This window comes from Macrotis lagotis, chromosome 5 (assembly GCF_037893015.1).
Source record: "Macrotis lagotis isolate mMagLag1 chromosome 5, bilby.v1.9.chrom.fasta, whole genome shotgun sequence".
In the NCBI taxonomy this organism is placed as follows: domain Eukaryota; kingdom Metazoa; phylum Chordata; class Mammalia; order Peramelemorphia; family Peramelidae; genus Macrotis; species Macrotis lagotis.
In genome coordinates, this window is record NC_133662.1 from 13,079,168 (window position 1) to 13,093,216 (window position 14,049).

The window sequence follows — 14,049 nt, forward strand, 5'->3', positions numbered from 1 at the left end:
GAAAAAACAAAAACAAACACCCCCAAACCCCAAATCCAAAACCAGTTACAATGCTTGCTATACTTATATTAAACAATTTTGCATTAGTAAAAAAAAAAAGTATAGTGATATAATGTTACTCTCATTGCTATCCATGCTCTTGGGACCATTACATAGGTGAAACAGGCTGAGGCTTATAGAAAGGATGGGCTAGCTAAACTGTCAATCTGTAACCAAATTCAACATTTTGTTAAACAGATAGTTTATGCTCATTTAACAAAGACAAAGGCAAATTTACTGAAGAATCACAAAGAGCAAGTCATGCCAAAGGAATCAATCTTTTTTTTTTTTCTTTTCAGGCTTCCTAATGATAAGGCCAGAAATAGCTATAGATATGTACAAGCATTTCCCACTTTAATTAATTTGTGCTTCAAAAAATTGAGATTCAGAGAAACAGAATTACAGACTAAGGCTAATTTCATTCTTAGATCATTTAGTTTACTTTCTGTTTGCCTTGCAGGGAATTGAACTAGAATCTGAGGATAAAACAATCTCTTCCCTCAAAAGTAATTTATGTTCTAGTAGTAGGTGAGGGGGGGGGCAATTATTATACAAATACATCCATGGAAAAATACATGTAAAATAAGCGTATAATTCTGTTTTGGTGATCAGGAAACATCTAGTGGAGGTGATCAGGAAATATTTTCTAGCACTTGAACTGAATCTTGAATGGAGCTAGGGATTATAAGAAATGGAGGCAGGAATGCATTTCACTCATGGGGGGGGGGGGTCATCCTGTTCAGTAGTATGCTTTTTCTTTTCTTTAAATTTTTATTCAACAGGAGATATAGGTTGGAGCCAGTTTGTGAAGACTAGAGAAGTTTATATTTTATCCAATATGTATAATATGTAAGTGAAGAATGTTGAGTAGAAGAGTGACGCAGTCAGATTTAGAAATATCAGTTTGTCAAATATATGGTATATGACTGCACAACAAATAGGACATGTGTATACTTTTTCTTTTTTGTAGAGCTTTTACATCTATAACAACTATAGTGTACATTTCTCAATTGAATATGTAGACATTACAAAATTTATTGTTTTATTGATTGTAGGTTCTAATTGAGAGTGAACAGATGAGAAAAGAAGCTGATGATTCAGGTCCACTCACTGAATTAGAACACTGGAAGCTCATGTCTGCTAAATTTAATTTTATTATTGAACAGATTAAAGGGCCAGATTGTAAAGCTGTCATAAATGTGTTAAATGTTGCACATTCAAAAATATTAAAGGTGAGTTTATTTTCTTCTGGTTATTTCAAAACTAAAACAACATATTTTCCTTTTACAAATTGTCTTCACATAATCTCTTGGCAAGTATTGTGATTTAGAATTAAATTTTGAAGCTTAAATTTACATGTGGTCCCAGGGGCCTTTGATCCATAGCTAACTTAACTTCTAACTATCTCCAGATTTATTCTACATTATTCACCTTCCCCTTTAATACAGTCCAACCAGTCTGGCCTTCTTAATCCCCTGTACCCTGATACTATCTATTTCAGGATTCTGAAATTCCATACCTTGCTATTTTACTTTAGAACTTCTCTCAGCCTCTGCAGTCTCCTTGGCATAGAACATGCAGCTATACTGCAGCCTTATCCTCTTTAATACCTGCTGCCTTTTCCATCCTTTGAGTTCTTTTGGAATTCTGAACCAAGCTGTCCTATCCTAGGACTTCCTCCGCACATAGGACCTCTTTACCCTGGAATGCATGACCACTCCTGTGGTCTTCTCAATACAGAACATCCTTCTATTAGCCTATTTCTTCCCCCATTCCTGAGCACCTGAAACCTCATTGTGTATATTGGCCCAGGGCAGCCTACATTCTCCTTCCAACCCTATTCTTCCTTCAAAACCTTGTTCCTGTGCTGGCCTTTAATCATTTTCTTCCCCCTCCACTGCAGTTCCTTTTTAAGAGATGTCTTCTATTAGACTATAAGTTCCTTGAGGGCAGGAACTCTCTTTTTGCTTGTGTTTGATTCTCCAGTGCTTTCAGCACAGGACCATTATTAATTGCTTTATAATGCTTGCTTTTCTTCCTACTATAGTGCCTTTGTATTGATTCTCATCCCCAGAATTTCCTTTGACCTCATCTCTGCCTCTTATATACCCTCATTTCCTTTAAAATTCAGTTTAAGAGCTTCTACATGAGCCTTTCTTGATCCTCTCAAATCCTAGTGCTACCTTACCCCCTTAATTACCTTAGATTTGGTTTGTATGTAGTTTAGAGATTATTGCAAATGGCTCATAATTACAAAAAACTTAGTCTGGAGTGATTAAATAGCTTTTTCTGCAGAAAAGGACCATTTTCCCTAGTGGGAAAAGACTTGGAATTGTGACAGTATTCAGTTTTTTTATGCTGTTTGAAAGACTTTCTCCTCCCCTCTGAGCCAGCCATTGGCTGAATTGTCAGGGTTACAATCTAATAAATATGCCTACCCCATACCACCCTAATATATTTTCCCCCACCCTGGTGGTCATTATACTGAAGAGCACAGGGGGAGTGTTATATATCGACTTCATTAAGCAAGCACACTTGCAGAGGTCAAGGACCCCAAGTTAGCTCAGTACTAGATAGAACAGGCCTGGTTTAATCTCTGGTCTGATCAGATTGAGAGACCTCCTCTCAGTTCTGATTGGTTGGGGTTAATTCCTTTGTCTACCCAGATATACACCTTATTAGTGATTTCTTCCTTAAATTGCAATCTTCATCACTTTCTATCATGGTCTTCATCTTTATCACTGGCTGTACTCTTAGGAGTCAGTTGGGAGTAGAAATGATGGAGTTGGATAGTTCCAATTTTCCTTCTTGGCGATGAACAGGCAACACATGAGGTTTATCTACAAGGAGGGGGCATAAGTAGGGGTGACACTTACAGAATCCAAGAAAAGGTACAGATATCAAAGGGGCATGTCCCCCTGACCAAACAAACCCCTACACATAGGTGCAAGATAGAGAACTGATCCAGTCTCTCTCTCTTTGGCCCTGGAGATATCCAATGACTTCTGTATCTTCAGAATCTATTCCAAAAACTCCTCTCCAGTTCAGATGTTTTGTTGAGATCTTCTTTTCTGGTAAAGAACTTCTTAACACAACATTTTTTTACTCAGACAAAAACTGAAGTTTTCATCACTGGACAATTTCTGAAGCTTATTACAATTTACATTTTGCCTTATTTATTGTCATGTCAGCTATACATTCTTCACTTTAACAAAATAAACTTCTATAATTGTTTCACTACATGAGAGAATTCACTGAAAATTATCAGTTTAACTTGAACTTGCAACATGTACATTTGACAATCATCTTAGTACAAAGAGCAACCAATAAATGAATTCTAGTCTAAAATCTTTTGCTCTTATTAAAATAATGACTCAAGTGTCTTTAGCTAAAATGAATTTTCTCTTCAGAACATTTCTAAATATACCATAGGTTTTCCTTTTCTTGATAAACTCAGCTGACTCACATTCCTTACTTAAACTAGACTGTTATCGTACAGAATATCTTGATATCACAGAAACTTCTTCTTCCTACCTAAATATCACCTTTAATATATAAAAATTGAGAGATCTTAATTCTTATTAGGACATGTAATTGACAGCAGATGCCAAACCACACTCTTAGCCTATCTAGCTATTAAAATCAAAAAATTTCTATATCTGATTTGCTTATAAGAGTTACTATAAAGATCCAGGATATCAAAGGAAAATTCCTTGATGGATATAATTTTGAATGTCAGTTTCCAGGCAGAGGTCATATGGTTAGTCATATGTCTCAAGCCAGATTAAAAATCTACCATTATCCAAATGTCTGTCATATTTGGGAAATCAAGCCAGAAAGGGTCCAACCTCAGACCACACTGTAAAGTCACCCTTTCAACTTCTCATCCCAATGCATCTGTCACCTGTAATCTTCAGACCCCAATGGGCTTTCTGGCTTCAAAAGATCATTGCCTCAACAGTACTTCCTTTGTTGACCATATCTTGTATCAGATACAGAACAGAAAATCAATTCACCAGTCCCATAAGATCTGAATAGTAGCTCCATCTAGAACTTCAAGTGAGTCCAGTTTGCAAGGACACAATAATAAGTATAATCTTGATGAGGTCCCAATCAGTGAACCCCCCCCCCCTTGCCAACACCCAGATCTACTCTGAGTGTCCCTCCTAGGTCCCTGTCAAAACCAGGAATTTCAACCAAGACTGGGCCCCACATCCCTTGTGTCAGACTACACTAAATAGTTATATTCCAATCCTATGCAAAGATCAGTCAAGTTCGTCTAGCATCTGGAATATTTTTTGATATACAAAAACCCCCGTCACAGGCAAGTGCCTTAATTTTAGTAGAAGGTCTGTCCTCTGGTGGCACCAACCACAGATCTCCAGTCCCATAATTGTATATCTGAAATCATAACTATTCTCTGCCTTCCTCCTCTTTTGCTATAGAAAGATGGTATGTTAGATGCCTCCTGGCTAAAGACCTCCCCCCACCCCCCACTGTAGTCTGCTGTATTATATTTTAAACAAATGCCTCCTTTAGCTAGGAGATTTTCCATCATCTTGTGAATTCATTCTCAGACCTTTTATGCCAGTTTTTATCTCCATCATTCTCACATCACAATTAGCTTGAGATTATCACAGAAAAATCTCAAATTATTAATTTTTTTTATCTTTCTTATGTTATTCAGATGCTTTTATTTCAAACAACCTCAGTTTTGGAATATATATATATATATATATATATATACACACATATATATATATATATATATATATAAATAACCACAATAATCTCAATTTACATATATAACTGGAAAATTTCTATGTTCCTATTAGACTAGCTGCTCAGGAAGTGCTAGGTTCCTGCCAGCTAGCCTATCCTTTCCCCAGGTGAATGCTGAAGGGGTGGGAGACAAGAGAGACAAGTTCTCCGTGTACATCAAGATCTCCATTTATTGAACCAAATACAAGTGCTTAAATATCCTCCCCAGTCCCTGGTCCACTCCAACTCCCATGTAAATAATGCCAGTAAATAATGCTCTGGTGCTAGAGGACATCAGGTGATGAAGCTTTACAGTACTCCCACATACAATAGTCCCTTACATACCCCCCCTTTTTATCTTTTTTTAAGCAAAATTCCTTAATTCAATTACCTAATGAATACCACAAAAGTTGTAAACAAAAGTTCAAAATAGTATAAACAAATGTCAATTTAAATGATAGTAAACACAACTAAGCATCCAAATCAATTAACATGAGTTATAAAATAATATTTCCATCATTAAATTATGCATGAATCCACAGATTAATCCCAGAAGGGGGTAATGATTTGTGATATTTCCCTTACCATAAATGTGTGATGATAGATAAGACAAAATATATAAGTAACTGTTTGACAATTATATCAATTTAATACCAAAACAAATCAGATAGTACAAATGTCTCTTTCCCACAAGAAATCATTAAATTATATGATTCAATATTCCCAAATTCCTAGAAATACAATTTATCCTAATATAATTTCCTTCTGAATTACACATACACACAAACAACAAAAACAACTCTCTTGATACATATTTACCAAGTTGAGATTGATACCCTGGCCAGTACCAGATCTCAGAATATAGACACATTTTCCCACCTCTCCAGGTCAGTGGAGAGATGTAAGATGTCCTATAGATGTTTAAATACACATATACACACACATAATGCACGAATTAAGACTGGTCAAAAATAACTTTTGAAATCAAACAGAATTTCTTGAGGAACCTCATATATATTCATGAAAATCTTGAAATAGCCAACCAAAAAATATTGAATGCATTCTTAAACAACTTCACAAAATTCAGTTAGCTACTCTATTACAGAGATATTAGCCATAGGCACAGGCTTAATTCAAACGATGAAATCTGAATTTCCCAGTACCTAGAAAAAAATCTTCTTCCCCTTTTTTTCTTAACTAATTGATCATGAAGCTTCCCAATCAATAGCTTATTGCCCCCCCCCTCCTCCCCAAACCAGGAAGAAGGCATGGGGGTCCCTTGATTTCTAAAATAAATTGTTTTTGGGGCTTCTTTCTCCATTTGTTTCTGTAGCAAAGCCTGCATTCCATCTGAGACATAGGCTTGAGTTTCCAAGTTCCAAAAAGGAAGATTTCCTTTCTCCCTCCCCCCTCCCTCTGCAGAGGGTTGGAGTGGCAGAGAATGAAAGAATATTTGAAATTACTTGAGTTGTTAACAACAGTACAATTTGGAGTTGTTGCATTTTCTTAGCAGTAGTCAACACCATTACAAACTGTCCAATAGCATGTGACATTTTTGCTCTCAACACAGGAAGTACAGTTAGTATGTTTCATGGCTTTCTGGTGTAGCAAGAGTTGTGGCATGCTTGGTTGTAGGCTGGAGAGTGAAGTTCACTGTGGTTTCTGAATTGGAAATCGTTGTAGGCGTCAGGGTCGGCTTCAGGGTCTGCAGCAATGACGAGTAGTCTCTAAAGTTCACCATAGGTTTAGGGGTTTGGGCCACGCTTAACACACATAGCACAGTCAGGCAGGCAGCAGTGGCCAAAAGGAACAGCCAGTAGGTCGCCTGCATTCTGTTCATGGCACTGGTGCTCCAGCAGCAGACTGCTGCTGAAGAAGCTCGGTTCCCTTATGGCTCTGCCTTGGAGACTCCATTTCCTAATTCAACATCAGCCCCAAAGAATCTGTGCTAATTCTAGCCCCTAATTGACATAATATATCTCTTCGCCATAATATTGTAGGGAGTCCAACTATGAAAGGAATGACAGTCCCTGCTTTATCTTCTTTCCTTTGTTTCAAGGGTTGATAAGAAATTTGTTTCCTGTTGACCCCCAATGCCCACTAGATTAGTATAGGCAGCCTGTTTAGCCACGCTTGTGGCAAGTTCTGTATGGGGAGCACAGTCTGATATGTCCGAGTGTCATTCAAGCCTAAGAAAGCAATTCCTTTCACTTGGATAGCACAAACGGGTTTTTCTGAAGAAATCGTAGTTGTAAACATAATTTCATTGTGGTTTCTTAGTTTTGACCACTTTTTCAACTCACTTTCCTTCCTATTTATACCAGATTTTGAAAAAACACATAACTAAGCTATGCATTGGTTCTCAGTTATGTAGCTATCATGTATATTAATATATAATTAATATATAATCTTATAGCATATATCATATATATTAGCATTCATTATTGCAATTGAGAAAATTTCCCCACTCAGGTGCTTTACTAAAGGTATAATGTGAGTATACTCTGGATTTGGTGGAGCCAAAATGATTGCAAACTCCTCATCTGTTAATCATAAAGGATGAACAGGTACTTCAATAGAAGCATATGGAGGCACCCTAAATTTTCCAGCACTTTTGACTGTCAATAGTTTGCTATGGGTCAGCTTGCTGCCAAAACTGCATACTGGTTTTTCCATTCCATTCTCCTTCTGGTCCTGAACTGTCATACCTCATGATTGTTTTTGAGGGGTCCCTGGGAGAGGGCTTCTTTCTCCATTTAAATTTCCTTGTCTACATTCTGATGCCCAGTGTCCTGCCTTTTCTCACTTTGGGCACAGAGTTTTAGGATGATGTACCCTGAGCTTCCTGGGTTTAGCTCCCTGGGTACTCCAACAGTCTTTCTTTAAAGGTCCAGGTTTTCCACAAGCAAAGCAGTCTGGTTCTTTTTATTTACAGTGTGCATATTAGTAAGTGCCTCTGCCATTAATTCTGTATGATACACCTGAGAGCTACTCTGTCACATCTTTGAATCATTTCCTCAGTGGTGGCATCCCTTCTTAAGTCAATCATGCTTTCTAACAATCAGCATTGGCATTAGCCTATGCTAATTGTTTTTATTAATATTTCTATTCCTGCTACATCTCCTAGAGTTCTTCCTACTGTCTCCTGTAACCAAGCAAAGAAATCTACAAAGGCATCATTATTTTTCTGTCTAATAAGTGCAAATGGTTCTTTCTTATAATTTTGTATTGTAATACATCTCCAAGCATTTTTTACATAGGAGGCAATTCTTTCATATGTCTCTAATCCATAATATAATTGGTCTGTATTGTTGAAAAATTGACTTGTGCCACTTAATTGTTCATAATATGTGGTGAAATTGGGACCTTCTGCAAGCCTCAAAGCCATCTGTCTATATTGTTCTATAAACTCTTTCATCCAAAAGACAGATTGTCCAGGTGACAAACATGTTCTATCTGCTTCTAATCATTAGGTGCTATTATGGAGTATGCAAGAGTATCCAATTGTAGTTGGACAAAAGGTGATCTTGGCCTGTATTCCCCCACTGCCTTCTTTAAATCTCTGACTGCTTTTATATCTAGTGGCTTATTTCTTCACCTAAGGTTTCCTGGATTAAAAGGCTCTGGCTTCTCAATAACAGGATATGACTGAAACTCAGTTCCTAAATCCACCAGACTTTCTCCCTGATTTCTTGCCCTTTTCGATGGCCTTTTGTAATGCTGAAGTTTCTTTACTAGGTGCTGTAGGGCTGATCCTAGACTTTTCTTTATAATATTTATTTCTTCTGCCTCAGGTCATGTATGTGAATGAATATACTTTCTCTTTACCTTTGCTTTCCTCCACACCTCCTTGTACCAACTTCCTTAATATCAGTAAACTTGTTAACTTCTCTGAAGTCTTCTGCTTCTGGATGTTGCTTGTATCTGCTGGTCCTTATCTCAGACTCCACTCAGATAACTCCATCTTTGTGTCCCTGTTCAGGGGCCATTATGTTATATTCCTGTTAGACTAGCTGCTCAGGAAGTGTTAGGTTCCTGCTGGCTAGCCTATCCTTTCCCCAGGTGAACGTTGAAGGAGCGGGAGACAAGAGGGAGACAAGAGAGAGACGAGAGAGACAAGTTCTCCCTGTACACCAAGGTCTCTGTTTATTGAACCAAATACAAGTGCTTAAATATCTGTCCTGGTCCACTCCCACTCCCATGCCACTCTACAATCAACCAGTAAATAATGTTCTAGTGATAGAGGACACCAGGTGATGAAGCTTTACAGTACTCCCACACATAACAGTCCCTTACATTTCTATGGTAACAACTCTCTACATTAAACCTGTTTAAATATAAACCAGGCCTAAAATACAAATCATTACTTTCAGAATTCTTTCAAACCATTAGAACACATTAGATGACTTTAAACCTTCAACATATGTTATTAATTCCAAATGTAACAAAACAGTACTAAGAATAACACATTCACTACTAGATTTTATGAAACAATCTTTCCATTATTACATTATATATAAACCCTCAGATCTATTCTTAGTTCCATCACATTGTTGAGAAATTTAGGGATTCCCTGAGGGGGGGTTGTGATTTTGATATTTCCCCTCATTATTCCTACATTCAAGTATTAATTCCAGGCTTCAACATCATTACAGTAATTCCAAATAGTTTATACTTTCACAACAGAAAACCTAACAATTATAAGTACAAATTTTTTGCAGTTACAAAAGCAGTAACTGATAAAATAACTGATAAAATTTCTCAACATCTTGCTCATCATTAATTTACCTTACAAGTGGCTATACAATTTTTAATTGCCCAACAGTTCTTCAGAGCTCCTCATACTTATCCAAAACTATTTGAAAGCATCTTAAGGTTAAGATATGCTTTCTAATTTCCTGTCCATTATCCCTCTGAGTTTGCAAATAACATGAAGGAATAAATCCACAATATTGACTAATTTAAAATTGAACATAAAGGTACTAATCTACAGTAAATATAAGGTTTTTATACTGAGATCTTATTTCCTTAAAACAGAACAAAACAACAAAAAGGTTTCCTTAACTAAGGTTAACCTTATAACTTGATATATTTTACATTTTTGTTTTACAAACTTATTTACCTCTTATCCCAAATACACTTCTATTTTCAAATAGAAAATGAGATACTCTTTCTTGATGCCAGACAGTATCACAGTTAAATAGAACAAGATTTCAAATAGCTTATACTTTTTTGTATATATCTAAATCTATTTCTATCTATTCCCTTCTATGAAGTGGAAGACAAAGCTTTCACAAACATTATAGGCCAAAAAAGACCTTGAGAGAGAAAGAGATTGTTGACAATGTATTCTTTGGTTTTCATATAGCAAAGCTTTACAATTATGATAGTAAAGGAATAGAATATTAGATGGAGCCTCAATTCATTCTGTTTGCTATATCATAGTATTTATGTTTCAAAAATTTAACAAGAGAATACTAAAAGTCCTAGAGTCTCATTAATTAAAATAGGTTGGACACAATTGTGTTTAACATTGAAACAAATTAGCCTACATATCTGAGAATTTAGTAGCTACTACATAAATGTCCTTACAAAAAACATCACTCTCTTTTGTTTCTTCTTTCTCAGTAAACATTCCTGCTGTTAAAAAGGTTTAGTTATTCAACTTAAAGTAAAAATAAATCTTTAAAACTGGAATCTTATCAACCTCAAGTTAGTATAACATTTTAAAATATTATACATAGATTCTCTAAATTTTTTCACATGCAATTAATCCCAATTACCACAAAATTTCCGAATACCACCTTCCTTGAATTCAAGGAACTTCAGTAAAATTCATCAGTCTTAAGATTTACTCAAATACATAAGCATATGCTTAGATGAAACTGGTTTAACAATCTTAAATTGCTTAATTATTCCTATTCTGTACAAGAATTTTGTCAGAATTTGACATTACTGATAAAAACATCTTATAATAAAAAGTTAGATTTTTCTATTCCTTTCCCCTGTTAAAATCCTCAAAAGCGATCCCCCAAAACCCAGTTCAGATATGAGGTAGCTAGGAGTTGATTAACCTTATCTCAAGAACCTGAAATATGGAGTAGGGGTGTATAGTGCTTTATGCCACATGGTTAGTGCAGGGGGATCCATTTAACATAATTTCCTGTCAAAATTTACCCAATAACTCATTAATAAATTCAGCTTTTTAAAATAGGCCAATAACTTTAAATGAAACTCTTCCCAAGCACTGACTTTAAAGAAGTGACTTCACATAATTAACCTATACATCAACAGTTATACTAATTAAAATTACCAAAAACAGCTGGATTAATTTTATCTAACAGCTCAAACAAACTTACAGGAATGATCTCAATTTAATTAAAAGGATAATAGAAAGATACATCCAATTTAAGTGATACTATAAACTTTACTTTCCCCTTTCAGCTAGCCAATTGATTGGCAAACCATTAAAGTCAATTGCCTGCTCTCCTCCCTCTCTCCTCAAGGGTGGGGCCCTCCTCCAGCTTGAACTTCTAAGACACCTGGGCAGCCTGGAGTTAAAAAACCTTAAAGAGATGGGGGGGAAGGGATTGAGCAACCACCTGGGTACCCTGGGAAAGGGGGCTGTACCCCCCCCACTAAGTCTTTAGGCAAGAATTGCCTTTTCTCTTTAGACTTCAGCTGGCCCCATTCTCTCATCTGGTTCTCTGCTGACAGTCTCATATCCCTCCTGAACTAAATATTATCAGATGATTAAATTCTTAAAACTTCCAAGGACAACTTAATTCAGTTTATCTCTGGATTCCATAATCCCAGAATGATTATATAACTCTATTCTCTCTCTCATAACTTCTCAGACTTACTCATTCTTCACTCACATACCCCAAATCACTTTGTCTCTCTTCTAACCCTGAAGATCCACTCTCTTAATTCCCTAAAAATCCACTTAACACACTTTCACTGCACCACAATTTTTTCCCTCAATTTTGTCACAATTAAAATATTCCCCTTTAAAAGATAAAAGCATCAGGTAATAAATATGATGCCTTTTTAAGAGCTCAGTTCTCCCCACCCTTCTCCAACTCCACACACCTGAGGATTGGGGGGGGCAGACTGAACTCCCAGTCACAAGGATGTCAGAAAAAAATTATAGAGTTTACTTTTCTCTCTCTCCAAGCCCAATAGAATTTATCCAGCTTGCCTCCTAGCCCCCCACAGTCTAAAATGTAATACCATTAGGAAAAAAACAGGACCCTGGACCCAAATCCTGGGGCCAGGGGAAGGGGGATCCCTGACTCCCTCTCCCCAAAGTACTCTTTCCTTCTTATACTTTGGCCTCTCATCTGGGGCTTCCTTAACCCCCCCCCCACCGCAGGCTGAGGCCAATTTTTAAGTTACTCTAAACTACCAGTTCTACCACCTTAATAGATCTACCCATTCACTCAGCTCAGCCAGACCCTTTTTGAAATCTCTGAGCTATGCCTGAGAGAAGAAACCTGAAAAGAATTTGCTTGAATTCAGACCTGATTATTCTTTTCCCAAGTTGTTCTGGGAAAATCTCAGTCTCTGTATTCTCCTACACAAATCCCCAAATTGTTCTAAATGGCTCATAATTATAATAACTTAGTCTGAAGTGATTAAATAGCTTTTTTATTAATTAATTAACTTTCTACATAAAAAGACCATTTCCCCTAATGGCAAAAAGCCCTGAATTGTGACAATGTTCACAGTCTTAAATGCAATTTGAAAGGTTTTTTTTCCCCCTCCCCTCCAAATCAGTCATTGGTCTGAATCATCAGGGTTATAATTTAATGAAAACACCTACCTCATACCACTCTCTAATATGTTTTCCCCATCTTGGACATTATGCTGATGGGCACAGGAAGAGTGTGTTTGGATACATATTCCATATGTATGGACTTCATTAAGCAAGGGCACTTTAGGTCAACTCAGTACTAGATAGAGCAAGCCTGGGCTAATCTCAGGTCTGATTAGGTTGGGAAACTTCTCCTAGTTCTATGATTGGTTGGAGTCAATTCCTTTGTATCCCCTTTTGTCTTACTTTTCTGTGTGTGAAGGTAGGCACAATAACCACAGGCAGACCCCTGTTTTTGTAACACACACACACACACATAAATATAAATACATATATATTTTTAAACTATCTATTCTTAGATTCTGTGGAAGCCAAACATCCTACATTCCTCACAAAATATTAAAATATGATATTTTCCTGAAAAAATGCAAACGTGAGGAAAGCAACAATTTTATTTTGGAGGCTTGTATTGTTAACACCTCACGTGGTGCTTCATACTGAATAAATGCTTGTTGATTGTTTGCTTTAGTGATTGCTTGACTAAATTTCATGTTATTTTAAAATGTCTTAAAGCTCCATTCCATTCTAATACTATTAAAAAAATGAATGGTTTATTTAGCAATGCACTGTGTGTTGATTGAGCAAATAGTATTTAGAGAGTGCTATGATTTCAGTGGATGGAGACTGTGTCTGGAGTCAGAAAGACTCAGCTTCTGAAGTTCATATCCGACTTCAGGCACTTTCTATCTGTGTAACCCTGGGTAAATCACTTAACCCTATTTGCCTCATCTTTAAAATGAGCTGGGGAAGAAAAGAGCAAACCATTCCAGTATCTTTGCCAAGAAAACTCCAAATGAGATGTTCATGTAGAGTCAGACATGACTGACATGGCTGAACAAATAACAGAAAGTGAAAGCATGATACCTTTTCTCAAGGGAGTGATTTAATTAGTGATTTAATTGTGATTTAATTTGGAAGATAAAAGCAATACAAATGTTTTACTTCCATGTCACACTCATGTGACAAAAATAACCTCTATGGAGCAAATATAACACTAATAGTTAAGAGATGAGTAAGTTTGATAACTGTATATCCCATTCAGCAGAACTATGTTTTTCTGTAATCCCAAACTTCATACCAAACTTTATTGAAATACATTAAAATCTTTGGTTATCACTTTGTTTCAAGATGGAATGCCTCTCAAATTCAATTTAAGGTATATCTTACTTTGATACCATTTAGCAGATTCTTTTGAAAAATTAAGTAACTTTAGAGGATAGAATGAAATACCAAGGTCAGTTATGTCAAAATAAAGAATTCATTTTGGTTAACACTTGTGGTATATGCAGATACTGGTACTATAGTTGGGGAATGTTCTAGCTTGCTGCTTAGTGCTAGATTCTATAACCTCATCTAGAAGTCTCCCCTTTTAA

General features: G+C 36.3%; 1 protein-coding gene across 1 annotated transcript in view; it reads left to right on the forward strand.

The window, feature by feature from the left end:
- The window catches only part of LOC141489202 (dynein axonemal heavy chain 8-like), a 395,310-nt gene that overhangs the window by 19,445 nt on the left and 361,816 nt on the right, over positions 1–14,049 (forward strand). The window contains 1 exon segment of the mRNA XM_074189981.1: positions 1,095–1,271. Within this exon segment, the coding sequence (XP_074046082.1) occupies positions 1,095–1,271 (177 nt within the window).